Source organism: Alternaria novae-zelandiae (genome assembly GCF_023758075.1).
Source record: "Alternaria novae-zelandiae strain BMP 2774 chromosome Unknown scaffold_35, whole genome shotgun sequence".
Lineage (NCBI taxonomy): Eukaryota > Fungi > Ascomycota > Dothideomycetes > Pleosporales > Pleosporaceae > Alternaria > Alternaria novae-zelandiae.
Window position 1 is genome coordinate 72800 of NW_026056995.1, and position 16174 is coordinate 88973.

Below are 16174 nucleotides of genomic sequence, written 5' to 3' on the forward strand. Positions count from 1 at the left end.
CAGGGGCCGATTCGCTGGAGTGTTGTCCACGACAGCTCCCGTGACTCTTGGCTCAACATGTGATACAGTGGAAGGGATAGCACACTTGTTGCGGACGGCGGACAGAGACCGGGAAGAGAGGAATAGAGGCCTAAGCCCTGCATCCGACCAGAGGACTAGAGATGAAATCAACGGAAGAAACACCTGGCCCTGGCGAATCAAAGCTGAACGAGCATCGAGACCGTGCATAGTCATGTCCTGCGACAATAGCACTAGCCAGTGAGCTCCAACCAATTGAAGTGCTAGCTGAACGTTCAGTCACGGTCCGCGTTCCACTGGTAGAGTGGCGGTTATATCGTGCGAGAGGATCTCAGACTCCAGAATCTTCGCGGCGGAAGCGGAGTCTGCGTACGAAAGTGGACCCATAGGGCTAGCCCTATACCACGATGCGACCGTATCTCTGACCGAAGTGTAGATTCTCGGGTGTGAAACCCTCATCCGAGGCTCGATGCAGTAGCTCGCCTACGCGAACAGGAACCTAGCGGGCGGGTTTTCTTGTTTCGTAGGGCTGTCAGAACAGCACACCGTTGGTAGCTGTGATTTGGGCAAGGGTTCCATCCGCCAATCATCCATCGTAATGGCTGGTTAGGAGGTAACTGGTGATGACGAGATAGGAAAATGGGGCCAAAACCGGTGAGGCTCAAGGATTGCACGAACGCTAAAAAGCCACAGGCACTCGGTTGTGATCTCGACGGCCAATACGCGAGTGTTGAAACTCCAGAAGTGCCGCATGCAGCACGTGGTTGCGGGATAGTAAGCTGTCTTACGAATATCTTCTGTCGGCTTCGGTCCGAGCAGTGCAACTCTCCTTAGCTCCTGAACAGACATCGTCAGAGTGTACTGTACAAGGCAGAAAGACACCGATCAGTCTTGACGCGAAAGATCTGTATAACCAGGCCACGGAACCCTCCGACTCTTGCTCCAAAACCTTCTGCCTTGTATGGTTGTCTTCACCGGTGGATGTGGGGTAGGAAGGGATGGAACAATGAGACCGCGACTAGACCATAGTGCATGCAAAAGGTCAGATGCTAAGGAGGACAAGTGAGTATGCGCATCTGCGGGAACAGAGATGGAATGGTGGTTGAGCATCGTGCAAGCCCATCTGACGGTGAGAGTTACCGCCAAGAGAGTTAGACTGCAGGCCGGACTGGATAGTCGTTGAGTAGCGTGTCGCTGCCTAGATTGCAGTCGCAATGATGCGTACAGGCAGGGTAGGTCATCGGAGGATACCGATGGTAGAGAGTTTGTGTCAGAACGTTGTGATGAGCAGAACCGTGCATTGTTTGACTCGTGTTTCGCGGATGTGGCGGGGTGATTGGAAGGGTTAGCGCGTCACGTGCGGACGTGTTTCACCACTATCCTTTTTGAGTACTAGCTTTGTCAGTGCTACGCGTGTGGAAACAGAAGCATGGTTTTCGTCGCGACTCCTACGCGTCTTGATCCCGCGTGGAAGCAGATGATGTCGAGAGAGGGGCGGTAATATACAGAGGGCCAATGCTGTTGGACGAATCTGCTGTGCAATGGGCTCTGCTCACGCGCGTTCTTGGACGTGTTCCGAAATAGGGCTGAGAACCTTGGAAAAGCAAAACAGATAATTGTCGTCCCGCGTTCGCGTAGTTCCTTGCAAGACGCCGAGATGAACCACGAAAGGCTATCGAAGTGATGGGATGCACGCGTTTTCGTCAGCGATGCTTAGATTGGGCGTGATAGAATGTGACAATTTCTCAGCCTCATCATGCTCGTGCATGCGTGACCGTCTGCCGCATGGATAATACAGGATATGAGGCTGGAGTGGTCGTGTGCACGGGCGGCAAGTTCAGTCAAGTGGTATGCACGACATAGGCAAGCGCTCGGCTCGGACCAATCTGATACGTACGCGACTGAAGACGCGCCTCGCACACTACTTTCCTGCCACCATATTGAACGCGTTATTCTTTCTACTATAACACTCTTCCATGGTAGCTCTTCTCTGATCACACCAAGTCCAATTACCAACATTCGTTGTTGTCATCCCATCATGTCCGCCTCATCGCCCTTGCCGTCGTTTTCCTCGCCTGCGTCATCGCGTCTTCCCACCGTCAGACGCGCCAGTTTTAGTGGTCAATTGGCCTTCCTCGTGCACTCGCAGGAAACTGTCGCAAACCACATGCCACCGGATGTCGACAACAAAGCTCTTGCTCGCCAGAAGAGAAGACGCACCAGGTATGCTCCCATTCCATCCAAGTTCTGCCTTTCCATCTCGACCGTGTCGACCCATGTTCAACGCGTTGGTTCGTGCGCAACCTACCATCGGGAGCTACTTCGGCCTACCCCGCGGGCACGACTCTCCATCACCCCATCAGCGCTGACCACGACATCTTGCAGCAAGGAAGACGAAGACGTGTTGAAGTCGGAATATCTCAAGAACCCGAAGCCAGACAAGGCTGCACGACTAGAGATCGTCCGCAAAGTCGCGCTTGGCGAGAAGGAAGTTCAGGTAAGCGCCAATTTCTCCACGTCACGAGTGTGCGCGCCTTGCTAACATCGCGTCCTAGATTTGGTTTCAAAGTAAGTCAATCCATCTGTTGTGCGCGTCGCTGGTGCTTGCTTTTCAATCGACCCGATTGAATCGCTCCGAAGTGTTGCGCGTGGCTTGGTTGTGCGCATGATTTTCGAAACACGTCCTGATCACGCTCTGCTTTAGATAAACGCCAAAACGACCGCCGTCGCTCACGGCCTCTCGAACCATCTTCCACGGCATCGCTGATGTCTTCTTCTTCCACCATGTCGGACCCGCCCACCGAGGACGAGACGGTAGCCATTCCGCGCAATATCGATAACGCGCCGGGGCCGAAAGACGCGGACGAGTGTCCGAGGTCTGACCCACCCGAGCAGCCCGCAACGCCAGAACTCACTTCCGACGAAACGATCCCAGAGCCACGCACCATCGACACTGCCTTTTCTGCCAACGAACCAGAAAACGCGAATGAAGTTGTCGCAGAGCCATCTACCGAAACTCAAAATACCGAAAATGCCTCCGCTGAAATAAGCAACTCGCAGCAGGCTGCACCATCTTCACAGGGCGCCGCGCAACAACGCACATCATGGATCTCCAACCGTCGCAGCGCGTCGTTCGTCCGCTATCTCGACGATTACACGCCCGAAGTCATCACCTTTCCGAACGCCCCTCCGAAGCCTTCAGTATCACCTGACCGTGCAACCAAGACCCCTTCCCGGCCACTGAAGCGCAAGCACTCTTTCGTGCGGATAGCGACCAATGAGGACGGCACTGCGCGTATCGTCACCGACCTCGACAAGACGCCATCACCGCCAAAGTCGAAGAAGACTCCATCTTCCTTCTCCCGTGCCGCTGCTGGCCTGCGACGAAGCTACAGTGCAGCTGGCTTGAACGACCGCCTAGCCGCCGCCGCGCGAGGCGAGCCCAGCCCCAAGGTACCAAGGACAACATCGAATATCGGAAGGAGCAGGGATTCGCGTGCATGGGAGTTCTGGTGTGATCCCGAGAGCCGATCAACAACCAGCCTGACAACGCGTGCCGAACAAGAGGAGAGTGGCAGTGCAGCTGACGCGATTGGCATACTACGCGCGAACCGAAGGATATTAGCACAGAACCAGGCCCGCCAAAACAGCAGCCCGCTGATGGCACGCCACAGCTCACACAAAGTACAAAGCAGTCCACTCAAGAAGGCTCGCGGCTCCATGCAACGCGCGTCCACCATCAGCGGCCGCTTCTCCAGCAAGGACTATGCCGACTACAAGAAGGGCGGTGAAAGCACCGAGTCGGACGAGTTCCCGCAAACGGAGAGCGATAAGGAGAACTGGGAGCCTAACGCGTCCAAGTCTGTACGAAGAGACCGCCAAGTCGCCGCTACGCCTCCTGCTTCACGAGCAGCTCGCAAGATACTGGGAGAGAACACAGATCTGATGTCGCAGACGTCAAGTCTCGGTGCCATGCTGGCCAAGGACAAGCGGAAAGCTGGCAAGGGTGTTGTCGACCCCGAGCAAGACGATGAGCTGCGACAGTTCATGCACGGTGACGACGCGAGTGGTCGCTCGAGTATAAACTCAGCAGAAGAGGCTGGGTGCGTAGAGGGCCTGCTCAAGCTGAGCCAGGGTCAGTGGAAATGATCTTCCAAGCGCTGCATACATTCTTAACGTATTCTGACGACGGGTTGGCGCAATTTTGGTTCCTGGCTCTTCATCTTCATCGTTGCATTCTAGCGCTACGGCGTTTGTATTTGGTGTGGTTTAGATTAGGGAAGGCCTGCAATATGGCTAGAGGTGTTGGTGTAAGGGTCATCTAGTGTTGCATGTCAACGCTTCAGTACTTTTTAGTCAAGCTTCCGCAAGGTTAAGCGACTTGTTTCAATAGAAGTCATATCATTCTTCAGCTCTTGTCTCGATTTAGTGATGCTTCAGTGAGCGTTGACTAGAGTTTGAACGGGTTTGAGGGTTGAACAGTCTATTGAGTATGGAAATCTATGAGCGGAAAACACAGTCTATGACATGAAGGAAATAAAGCAGACGACTACAATAGTAGCAACAGAACGCAGCAGTACATGTGAAATGGGAAAGACATAACAACGATCTAAGGAAACGCGACCGATCAGCAGACAAAAGTAAAGAAGGGAAATCCACCAAAGAGGGGAAGATGAAGGAAAAGAGACATTGAACGAAAGTGCCGTAACAAACCTTTGCGCAGCCAGGCTCCGGAGACAAGCCCGGCGCATCCCCCGTGAGCCACGATCTCACATCCAGTACATCGTCTTCAAGAGCTGATTCCGCTTCTGTTGATCGTAGTGCCGATCGTTGACATCGTCACGGAACGACGCTACCGCCTTATCGAAGACGTATTTCTTGAGCGCCTCTTCCACTGCCTCTTTCTTCTTGTTCAGCTCCTCTCGCTCCTTCGTCCGCTCCGCTCGCGTCTTGTTCTTCTCAACTTCTTTGTCGTATTTCTTAGGAGTCAGGAGACCGCGGACCCGCTCTTCTCGCTTGCGGCGATCATCGATGTCTTTACGATCCTCTTCGGAGGGGACGAGGAACTCGCGGATGTAGCAGCGGGCTCGTTCGCATAGTCTGTCTGCGTAGTAGGCTGGTGCGGCGTAGGAGACTCCCATGGTAGCGCGGACGTAGGTGTGGCAGAGGTTGTGGGTCTGGGTTGTTCATGTTAGCGCTGTCTTTGTTCCGAAGGTGTGTAGTCAAAAGGGTCACTCTCTCTTACCAGATACTGGAGGTCCATGCTGTTCATCTTCATGTCGTTCTGCAACAGCCAGTAGTGTGCTGGTTTTGCGGTACCTTTGATGCCGTTGTGTGACTGCAAGTAGAAGTCGGCGAAGTAGGGTGAGGTAACACCACGCTCTACAAGTGTTCCCGGCTTGCAGTTGTGGTTGTCGTCTTGTCTGTCTTTGGCATCTTGCGGGTAAAAGCGTGTATGGTGCCGCTTGGTGACGACTAACGCAGTGATCTTCACCTTCGGAGGGTCAACTGCCTTGCCTTTGCCTTTACCCTGGTCCTTGAACTGCTTGACGAAGGCGTTGAAGCCCTTGACTATGCAGGGCACCTCTTCATCCTTGACGGTCTTGAATTGAGAGTCCGAGACTCCATCGCGATAGTAGAGAATGTTCTTGGGGTAGGTGTTCTGGTTCTCGTAGTACCAGTCGGATACTCTCTCGGCTACCATATCTGCGAGCTTCTCAGGGTCGATCATCTGTCCTCGTTAGCAACATTCTAGCGACGTCGTCCTTCGGTACTCACTTCCTTATTTGCCTCTCCCTGTAGCCTGATGGATCCGAGGAATTTGCCTCCTGTACTCTCAACAGAGCCCACGACCGCAGCAATTGAAGGGCATCCTGGTAAAGCTCCGCCACTCGGATGGGTGACATCTGCACCTAGGACCAGGGTGTCCTTCAAAGTTTTGGTGATGTTGCCGAAGTTCGGACTGCTGGACTCCACGGTATGGTTGATGCCCTCAAACTTGAGGTTGGCCTTCATCATAATGTTCCCAACATACTGGTCGAGACCCGACTCGTTCCAATGGCCCTTCCTGAAGTTGCTCTTCTCAACGAAAACCATCGTATGAAACCCGAAGATTCTGTCGGCCAGGTACTTGAAGGAGGAGTAGACGTCCTGATCTCGATTTTGAAGGATGAGAATGACTAGATCAGCATGGATTTTTCTGGATTCATTAAGCTCTTGTCGCAAAATGTCTGGAACGCGGGCCTTGTTCCTGAGATCGATCGCGCCTGTCCACAGGTTCTGAGCTTGGCCGACATTTCTTCCGCTCATTTGTTCCTCGAAGTTGTTCTTGATTTGTGTAACCCTGTCGACGGGCACCCACTGTTCGTGTATGATCACATACTTTCTGATGACGGGCTTTTTCGCGGAGGAACTCGTGTGAAGAAACTCTTTGCCCGCAAGGTCCCACTGAGCAGAAGCGTCCATGATGAAGCTTTGGTTACTGCCGTAATTGATCTTCGGGTTCTTCAGTGTGGTCGATGGTACAACGAACATCTTCGAGCTGACCGTGATGGGTATTGATTGAAGCTGGTTCGAATGGTTAGTAGAACACTCCGAAAAGATAGTATAAACTCACCTCAGGCGGTACCGGGCTAGCATTGATCTGCAGCTTACTCATGCCTTCGCCTTCGATCAGTCCACGATTGATCTCCGGCATCCTACAAGCAACTGCATGCATGCCTCCCATCAGGTTCCCTGGTACTGTGCGCGAGTAAATCTGGTATGGCATGACAACCAACTTCTCGGGTGCAAACCAGGTCTCCCTTTGGCGACTACCTAGGTTGACCGCGGGCAACTCTGGGTATTCTAAGTCCATACCGTATCCTAAAATCCGTTAGAAAGCTTTACGAAGCTGCAGGCAAGCACTCACTGTCATCCAGATATTTTGCGACATCTGTCTCCTCCTCCCTCTCGACTTGGCCCTCGGCATCTCTGATCTTGCGATTGAATTTTTGCTCGTTGCAAGGCTTACCCAATCCACATATCTTCTTTATCCTCGACTCATCCTTGTTCATGTCGGAATTCTGGGCTTTCTTAGTATCGCCGCGGGTGTAGTCGATGTAAACACGGAGCCCAGTAAGGAAACTAGGGTAGTCTTTCCCAAACAGCTTCTGGTTTGTTGTGCTCATGAGTACATCGAGGGTTACAGGCTGCAAAAAAGCACTCGTACAGGCGTTGACATTCAGAAGGATATGACCCATGCCAGGGCGTATGGAGTAGAAGTAACCGCGGATAGTGGAAAGAGGACTACCGACCAAAGGCTCATTACCAGCTTCGATGAAGAACTTGTTTGCGCCCAACCGAAAAACGCCACCTTCAAAGCACTTGGAGATGACGATGTTGAGAGCGTTGATGACAGTGTCTTTGTTGGGGCTGTTGTCGTCTGCTTGTTGATTCCAAGTAAGGGGGTTCCAGCCATCATCGCCTGTATCTGATTTGACGTATCGCTCTAGCGTTCCGGTATCCACGACGCGTATGTGCTTGAGGTAGAGCGACAGCATATGGTATTCACCATCTTTGATATCGACAAGGTGCCATCCGCTGTGTTTCTTACTCCACTTGGTTCCTTCGTTGAGTTCTGTCCGAAGGTCCTTCCAAGTAATGATGGTTTTGTTGTAATCCGTTGCGAAGTAGTCCTTGTTGTTCTGGAGTATGGTTGACTTGTCGATTGCTGTATCGACGTAGAACTTCTTCATTCTACGCGATACTCCGGAAGGCATACCGACGATCTCGAACTCATGGAGGACTACTTTGGGCTTAATGTCGACACGGAAGCGGTTTGTGAATACGTTTGGTCCACGCGGTTGAAAATCTGATCGAATGGGAAATGGAGTTTCCTTATCGCTTTCGGTGAGCTCCTGGAACTTGACCACCATGTCCCAATCGTCGACAGCCCAGTTTGCGCCTTCACTGTTCAGTGTTTCAGCTGCGCTCGCATCCGGCATTCGTCGATCAGTGTTGACTTTGATAACGAGGCTTTGAGCATTGGTTCTATCTGATGCAATCTCTTCGTCAGAGTCTTCGGTCTCGGAAGCATTTCCTCCGTCGCCAGTAGATATGATAGGACCATGGGGGGCGGCTGCTACATTAGTTCCAGATACAGGTAGAGAAGCACTGGGACCTCCGGTCGTAGCAGCTGGTCCGCTCGCTCCAGCAGACGCCGCTCTAGTGGAATCATTAGGGTCACCGGGATAGTCGACGCTACGGATCAACTCCTCGTAGAGTTTATTAGCAGCTGGTTTCTTGGGTTCAGCTAATGTGGCCCAGTGCTTGGTCTTCGAAGACGGGTCTTTGACGAACTCCGCCATGCTGTTCTTGATCTTCTGTATCTCTTTGTTGCTGAGCGCTTGGTCCGCGACTTTGCCTTTCTTCTTGCCGGCCATGCTGAGATAACTTGTCGTTCTTGTTGATGCGAGAGTAGAATGTAAGTTTCCAAGGTTCGATGGAAGATGAGGAAGCTTGTGTGTGTGCTGCGTAGTCTAGAGACTGATCCTGTTTTGTCTCCAAGAGTCAGACAGCTGGTGCCGATTCTAATGCTGTTCTCCAGCATCTTCATATACCCATCTTTGTGTATGTCTTATCGCTTGCTACCGTCGTGAGACAAGCCACCACAATCATGTTTGGGTGGCAGTTTTCGAACAACAAAGAGCGCCCCTAACCAATCTACAAAGTCTCATCGTGTCGCAAACCTACTAATTCAATGTTAGACGTTAGTAAAGCGACTTCAGAATGGTCACGGTAAGACAGTTCCGATGCACAAGCTCATTGCCGGGTATCTCAATCTCACAATTAGTTCTTGCTCAATGACGAACGTTCGGCTTGTCGAGAACTTGACTCACCTCGATGCAAGCAATGCATGAAGGCTTGCTTGTGTAGTGTGCTCCAACGCGCACACATTCCGTTGAGTGCAGCAAGCGCCGGTGATCGCGAAGGAACTCGAGTGAGCTGTGATCGTAACGTGTAAATGCTAAAGGCGTATGTCAGAGAAGGAAAAGTAGTGAGGTTGAGAGATCCATAGTTGAAGAGGGCTGGGAAAGGAAGTCGCAAAGACGAATCCGGAAGGAGCCTCAGAGAAGGTAGTTGCGGCCAACCTAGATATTAGACGTCAAAAAACCCCACATCACCATCCACATCACCATCTACACCACCACCTCAAAACACACAGAGAGATAATATCAGTATCGCTTGCTTATAGACAGCCCAACCAGCCAACCAACCAGTCAGCCCAGCCAGGCACCCATCTTCGGACCACAACAGGAAAAAGATCTACACACAAGACAAAGAAAGATTTGTACATATCTAATGTACAAGTCCCAATTAAGAAGATTACAAGACGATAAGAGTAAGTGCGACATTAAGTAAAGAGGACAAAACCGGGTATATGCAGGGAAGAGCATGCAAGTCGTTCAGGTATCGCGGACAGTGTGTGAGAGAGGGACGGGGATGCGCGGATCGCGGTAGGTGGGAAGACGTCTATTTGGCGCCGGGTGGTAGCTTGACGTTGTTGGAGAGCCAGGCCTGTGGAGGTGTTAGTTGATGAAGGCGCAAATGGTTTATGCTGGGGATATCTCGACGTACCAGTCCCTCAAAGATACCCTCTCCTGTTGTCGCGCAGCTGGGCTCCACCTTCCATACGTGGTCTTTGGCGATCTTGTCTAATTGCAGACGGTCCGAGACTTCCTTTGGTCGCATAGCTATATCGTGTCAGCCCAATATCCCTCACATTGTACATTATTGTCTACGCACCTCCGCTGAGATCCTGCTTGTTCGCAAACACCAGCAACAGCGCATCCTTCATTTCTCGATCCTGGATAATCCTTGTGAGTTCCTGCTTGGCCTCGTCGATGCGGGTGCGGTCGTTGGAGTCGATGACGAAGATGAGACCTTGGGTGCCTGCGATTGCGATTAGCCACGTCGTTCAATGGATGGATATCATAGGAGGCCGGGCAAGGTAGGAGCCATGCGCATGCAGTCGCGTGCATGTCGACTCGCCTACCCGGAACCGTGCCTCCGCGGCCCAACATACCAGAAAAGTAGTGTCTCCAGAGGGGACGGATCTTGTCCTGGCCGCCGACGTCCCAGACGTTGAATTTGGTGTTCTTGTATGTGACAGTCTCGACGTTGAAGCCGACGGTGGGGATGGTGGTGACGTCCTGGTCGAGCTTGAGCTTGTAGAGAATGGCTGGGGGAGTTAGCGATAGCATATGTGGTGTGATGGTGGTGCGTACTGGTCTTTCCGGCGGCGTCGAGGCCCAGCATCAGCAGGCGCATCTCCTTGGAGCCGAAGACCTTGGCCATCATCTTGGATATTGAGCCCCCCATGGTGCTGATTTACGCGTTATGGACTTGGTGGTGGTGTCGAGTGGGCGGTATATCGGCGAAAGCGAGCTATAGCTAGTGCGCGCGACGGAGGACGGTAGACGGCAGGCGGTCGGGCGTGATAAGGCGCGGAGGTGAGATTCAATGGCGGTCGTGTGTGGGAGAAGACGTCAAGATGTAGACGGCACAGGAGATGCAAATGTGTAGCGACTCGGGACAGGGTCTCGCGTGGGCGCTGGCGCTGTTCATGAAATGAGGTTTCACGCTGCTCAGGAGTGAAACCGCAGCAGGCGCGTTGCAGATCGCAGCTGCCAAACGTCTGTGCTCCGCCCAACGGCTTGATCGTGACGGGTTCATCCTACACGCCAACCACACACCTCCATCACCGCCTCTCCTGCTTTTGCCTCAGTCGGCGAAAAGGGGCTCACAGCTCGACGACGCCCTTTGATTGCGAATCTTGGCTAAGATGAAGCAAAGGGTCTCCGCATGCGTTACTCGCTGCATCTGCATGCGCGTTGGCTGCACGATAGCTGCAGCTAGCCATATAGTTTCCAGCAGCCTTTCCTGCCGTGTGACTTTGCCGCCGCCGTTCGATTCACCGAATGCCGGCAAACGCAGGTACGCGGCGCTACACCTGAGATTGATGAAGCCGTGGGGTCTGCGCCGTTCGCGTGGGAACTGGCAGCAGTTCACTCACTGCATCTTGCCTGTACACACGGCGTTACCGTGACGTATTCCGATCTTCCCGTTTGGCTAGCCCTCCTTCGGGATTTAGTCTCTGCTATAGCCGGCTCAAATATCGTCGAGGCCTGATATCTCGGGCGAAATAAGCCGATGCAAGAAGTTTTCTGCGACTGGTTGCTCGAATCGTCCCTCCAACTGCCCGAGCATGACTGCTACAGTCAAATGTTGGTCCGCGTTACGAATAGTTCTTCACAAGGCCTGTACATTGGCCATGCAGGGTTAGTACCGTCCACCATGACGTGGTACACCGTGCGGACCATGTGTTGAAAGAAGCATAACTACCGAGCTTGAGGGATTACTGAATCGGGGAGGAACCCTGGCGCCAAGCCTAAAGGAAACTTGAAAAACATCGTGTAGAAAGCCGTGCTACCGAAAAGGAAGGTGTTCGCAAGCAATAGGTGAGCCGCTCAATAATCAGAACGCAGTCTTCATTGGATGGAATGTATTCTTCCTTCATGGCTGCCAAATACTTTTTATGCAGGGCATTATTCTCCCTACCCCACCACTATGCAACGCCTCCAGGGCTTCTCGTAAGATGCTCGCCCAATCTCTCGTACTACTCTACACCTCTACGCCGACCACTATGCAACAACCCCACGGAATCGTGAGAGCTTAAAATCCATCATCAATCCCCCTACTCTTCTCCTCTTTCCTCCTCTCATTATTAACATCCCACCACCACTGATGCGTCTCCCACGTTGACTTCCCATCTTCCTCTTCCCAAGGCTTCGGACTAAGAATATAGTGTATATTCTTGACATTCTCGTCCCTCCAGATCACATCATGCACGCCCTTATTCCTCAGCGTCTTGAGCGCATTGTAGGTGTACGGCAGCGTGACCCAGCGGCCGTTGAACAAATCGCCCAGCAGCGATTGGTCAGCGAAGTCGTAGTCGCCGGATGCCTCGTTGGAGAGCTGCTCAAGAATCAGGTTGTAGGTCGCGAGCGAGGGGTTTACGACTTGGAGGCCGCCGTTGGGCATGCGGAGGCCGGCGGTTGAGGGGGCGCCTGTGTGTTGGGCGGTGGTGGGGTCGGCGTGTTGGGTTGTGAAGGCGCAGTTCTCTGGTATCCTGGAGTTGTGTTAGTCTATGTATCATATGTCTGTATAAGGGAAGAGACATACCAGTCCTTGGGGTAGTGCGGCTTCTTGAGCGGATTGCACACGCACGCGTGGCTTGCTGCAAACACTCTATTACCCTTGCCACCTGTACTCGGTGCATCCAGCTCCAAGTCCATGAGCTCGTCCATGTTCTGCAAGACCAACATGTCGCTGTCTAGCTGTACCACCCTGTCATACTCCTCGAGCGAGAAGGGCGTAAGCTTGCTCCAGCAATCGTAGAAGCGCGGGTCCGCGGTGAAGTCCTTGGACTTGATTGGCAGCAGGTATTTGACATGCTGCTTCGGTATGCCGCGCTCATCGAGCGCCTTGTGGCCTTCTTCGGGGAAGGTATCCGTGTACAAAGCGATGAGCGGGTACTTTGTGCCGTGCTTCTTGAGCGAGTAGTCGAGCGTGAGGAGACCGGTGAGGTATGCCGTGTTGGTGATGAGAGTCGTCCATACTGCGCCGATGTCAGTATCTGGGTCTTCCAAACGCGCCCCGCCAAACATCCCACATACCTTTCTTCGACTCTACACCCGCAGCGGGCGCTGTAGTCGCACTCGTAGTCGCCGACATGGTTACCTAGAACACGTGTATCGAATGCGCGCGCGCCAGCAAAGTTATCAGAAGGTATACAGAGTAGTTAGTGAAAGCAACGTTAGTAGTTGATTAGCAACAGAAAGATCAAACCGCGCCATCCTCGGTCGCACACGATCGCAAGTGCATGTGGAGGGGCAGCCGCTAACCTTGGAAGTCTATGAAGGAACCATCGTACCAATCTGGCAAGCCAATCTCAAGGGTCCAGCCCTGGAGAGACAGCCTTGGAAGGCACTAAAACGCGACTTTCGGGGGTCCGAACACCGATCTCTCGGCCCTGTCGACATCGTCACCACATCGCGGGCGCTTGTACGTTTCCGATATGCGGAACCTGTAAGTTGCCTACTGTACTGACCGCTGCTGACAATTCCACCGAGAATAATGGGTTGAGTTGTTCGACGGCCCTGCTTCTCCCTACCTTCGCTTCTTCGTGATATTTTTGACGTGTTGGGTGCCTTTTGTGCTTTTTCTTGGAAGGGAGGCATGATTCCGATATTGTACCGGAGAACAGCGACGCGACAATGGCTACCTCAGCCCTGAACCTGAAAACTAGCGACTCACAGCCGGCGGCCACCGCGCTGATAGCTACGTCTGATGAGCCGAAGAAGTCGCCCAAGCACTACCGCGGCTTTGTCGCTGGGGTGTTCAGTGGGATTGCGAAGTTGTCTGGTAAATTATTCCTTCCAGGCACATGCGTTGACATTGCTAACAAGACACAGTGGGCCACCCCTTCGACACGGTGAAAGTACGCCTCCAGACGACCGAGAAAAGCCATTTCCGTGGCCCGGTAGATTGTCTGATGCAAACACTCCGCAAAGAAGGGTTCGCGGGGTTGTACAAGGGCGCTACACCACCGCTTGTAGGATGGATGTTCATGGACTCCATGTACGCAGACACATACCCCCAAACAACTCAACATACTAACACCACAAAGTATGCTAGGCTCCCTAAGCGTCTACCGCCGCGTCCTCAACGACCGCGTCTTCAACCCCCCCTCACACCTCCAATTCGGCGAACAACAGCGTAAACTGCCCGTATACGGCCACGCGTTAGCAGGCACAATGGCAGGATGGTCAGTCTCATTCATCGCCGCGCCGGTGGAACACATCAAGGCACGTCTGCAAGTACAATACGCCGCGGATAAGAAGTCGCGACTGTACTCCGGGCCGATCGACTGCCTCAAGAAGATATACACCGGTCATGGAATGAGGGGTGTGTACCATGGTCTCAGCGCTACACTGCTCTTCCGCACATTCTTCTGCTTCTGGTGGGGAACGTACGACCTTTTTACGCGTCAATTGCAACAACGTACTTCGCTGTCTGCTCCCGCTGTCAATTTCTGGGCGGGAGGTTTGTCGGCGCAGGTTTTTTGGTTGACGAGCTATCCGAGCGATGTGATTAAGCAGCGTATCATGACGGATCCGCTGGCACAAAGAAAGTTTCCGAGGTGGAGAGATGCCGCGAAAGCGGTGTACAGGGAGCAAGGTTGGAAAGGGTACTGGCGGGGTTTTGTGCCATGCTTCCTGAGGGCGTTCCCGGCGAATGCCATGGCATTGGTAGCGTTTGAGGGTGTCATGAGGAGTTTGCCGGAGTAAGGCGACACTTCACTCCCCTTGTTGTTCTAGACTTAGCGACTCATAGCATTGTGATACCACTCATAGATGATAGATGTATTATGTAGCCAAATACAATATAGCAAGAAGACGTTTCTCTTGTCGTCATATCATCAAGTCGTTGTCGTACCTTTTTGTTCATATCTCATGTCTTATAGCTTGCCTTTGCCGTCTTCGAGCTCGCAGAATGCCTTGAATGTTACCAGGCCCTCTGCGCCCTCCTCGTCCTCGGCATCAACATCGCTCTTGATGACGACCTCAGCAGTGGCACCAACGAAGTAGACGTAGCCCTCCTTGATCTCCTCCTCCTTTGGTCCCACGCTAATCGTTCCCTTGCCCTTGGTGCACAGGATGATGCTTGGTCCATCAATTGGATCGAATGTCGCCTTTCCACCTACCCGGTTAAGAGCGGTCCTTACTACGGCGAATTCGGGGATCGGTGGGTTGTACAGCTTGTTGCTGCTGTTGGAGCTATACGCCGGTGCATTCAGTCTGACCTGTGAGTAGTCTCTGGGCTCCATCTTCTGCTCGCTAATCGGCGCATAGCTGTACGTCAACATTTTCGTCAGGTTGTCCACGTCCTTGAACTTGGGTGTGAAGCCTGCGCGGACAACGTTGTCAGAGCTCGCCATGCACTCGATGATGTCGCCGGAGAGGTAGGCGTGAATGTCATCAGCCTTGAGGAACATGGCTTCCCCAATGTCGAGCTTGACGTAGTTGAGGAAGAACTGGACGAAGAGACCGATGTCACCAGGGAATTGGGAGTTGAGGCGAACAACGAGGTCAGCGAGCTCTTTGCCGTCGTTGGAGGGTGGACCGCCGTCCGCGAACTTGTCGCCCTCAGACTCCGCTGCCTTGACAAGCTCTTCACTGGCAGATGATAGCGCGTCCTTGTCCGTGTTCATGAGCTTTGTAAAGGCAGATTGCAGAGCTTTTTTGTTCTCCTGCATATCCTCTTCCTTGTCCGATGTCTGCTTGCCACTGATGGTGTCTTCAAACTTCTTTGCCTCTTCTTCGCCTACTAAATTTCGCAATGAAGGAACGGTCTTGAGGAAATGGGCGATTTCGGCGAGGGGTCGGAAGCCGCAGAGGCCGTCGAAGGGGGTGACCGCAATGGTCATTTCGGGCTTGTGGTTGTCATCTAGTGAGGTCAGTATTTCTGTTGGAAATTTCCGTAATTATGCTGACCTGGGTAGTTCTTAGGGTCGCTTGCATGCAACTGTTCGGCAAGCTTCTTGTTCGGGTGTGCCTGGATGCTCAGGGCCTTGTTGATGGAGAGGACCTTGAACAGGAAGGGAAGCTTGTTCTCATAGCGCTCGGCAATATCTGTTGATAACAGGGCTTGGTTCTCTTCGAAGAGGTCGAGAAGCGTTCGCTGGGTTTCCTTGTCTTTGGAAGGGAGCGACGGGTGTGTGCCCATCCATAGCTAACCGTGTCAACGACGCGTCAATCGCAAGCTGGAATTTCATACCTCGGCATATGGCTTCTCCTCTTCAATCGAGAAGTCTGAAGCGTTTGCAGCGTGGAACTTGGCGGCTGCAGACTCTTTGCCGACTTTGCCTGGGTTGGTTCAGCATACTGCTGGGGCGAAGGTGAGTGATGACGCGGGGCACGCACCCCAGTCGTAGCTGTTCACACCTGGAAATAGTTAGACAATGCTGGCTCAAATCAATTTCACCATCTTGACCTACCGCATTCTAGTCTGATAAGAGGGTTCCGCATCTTGAATATGGGTTCGGTCGAGT

General features: G+C 52.8%; 6 protein-coding genes across 6 annotated transcripts; 2 read left to right on the forward strand and 4 right to left on the reverse strand.

The window, feature by feature from the left end:
- Positions 1-2185: 2185 nt before the first annotated feature.
- On the forward strand, positions 2186-4167 carry J4E88_010539 (uncharacterized protein; the record flags this gene model as incomplete). Its single annotated transcript, XM_049404130.1, has 4 exons — positions 2186-2241; positions 2404-2515; positions 2574-2586; positions 2723-4167. The coding sequence occupies 4 exons, from the start codon at positions 2186-2188 to the stop codon at positions 4165-4167; spliced, it is 1626 nt and encodes a 541-aa protein (XP_049250095.1).
- Positions 4168-4787: 620 nt separating this feature from the next.
- J4E88_010540 (uncharacterized protein) lies at positions 4788-8441 on the reverse strand (the record flags this gene model as incomplete). The annotated part of the gene is made up of 5 exons (XM_049404131.1): positions 4788-5195; positions 5264-5749; positions 5797-6585; positions 6635-6882; positions 6929-8441. 5 exons carry the CDS (start codon positions 8439-8441, stop codon positions 4788-4790), a joined length of 3444 nt encoding a protein of 1147 aa, XP_049250096.1.
- A 1090-nt stretch (positions 8442-9531) lies between these two features.
- ARF6 (ADP-ribosylation factor, Arf Arf6) lies at positions 9532-10380 on the reverse strand (the record flags this gene model as incomplete). Its single annotated transcript, XM_049404132.1, has 5 exons — positions 9532-9576; positions 9637-9752; positions 9805-9951; positions 10055-10240; positions 10287-10380. 5 exons carry the CDS (start codon positions 10378-10380, stop codon positions 9532-9534), a joined length of 588 nt encoding a protein of 195 aa, XP_049250097.1.
- A 1353-nt stretch (positions 10381-11733) lies between these two features.
- Positions 11734-12795, reverse strand: J4E88_010542 (uncharacterized protein; the record flags this gene model as incomplete). The annotated part of the gene is made up of 3 exons (XM_049404133.1): positions 11734-12190; positions 12244-12679; positions 12738-12795. The coding sequence occupies 3 exons, from the start codon at positions 12793-12795 to the stop codon at positions 11734-11736; spliced, it is 951 nt and encodes a 316-aa protein (XP_049250098.1).
- Positions 12796-13337: 542 nt separating this feature from the next.
- On the forward strand, positions 13338-14411 carry J4E88_010543 (uncharacterized protein; the record flags this gene model as incomplete). Its single annotated transcript, XM_049404134.1, has 3 exons — positions 13338-13485; positions 13536-13701; positions 13751-14411. 3 exons carry the CDS (start codon positions 13338-13340, stop codon positions 14409-14411), a joined length of 975 nt encoding a protein of 324 aa, XP_049250099.1.
- A 170-nt stretch (positions 14412-14581) lies between these two features.
- Positions 14582-16151, reverse strand: J4E88_010544 (uncharacterized protein; the record flags this gene model as incomplete). The annotated part of the gene is made up of 5 exons (XM_049404135.1): positions 14582-15570; positions 15618-15855; positions 15901-15989; positions 16047-16067; positions 16121-16151. The coding sequence occupies 5 exons, from the start codon at positions 16149-16151 to the stop codon at positions 14582-14584; spliced, it is 1368 nt and encodes a 455-aa protein (XP_049250100.1).
- Positions 16152-16174: the final 23 nt, after the last annotated feature.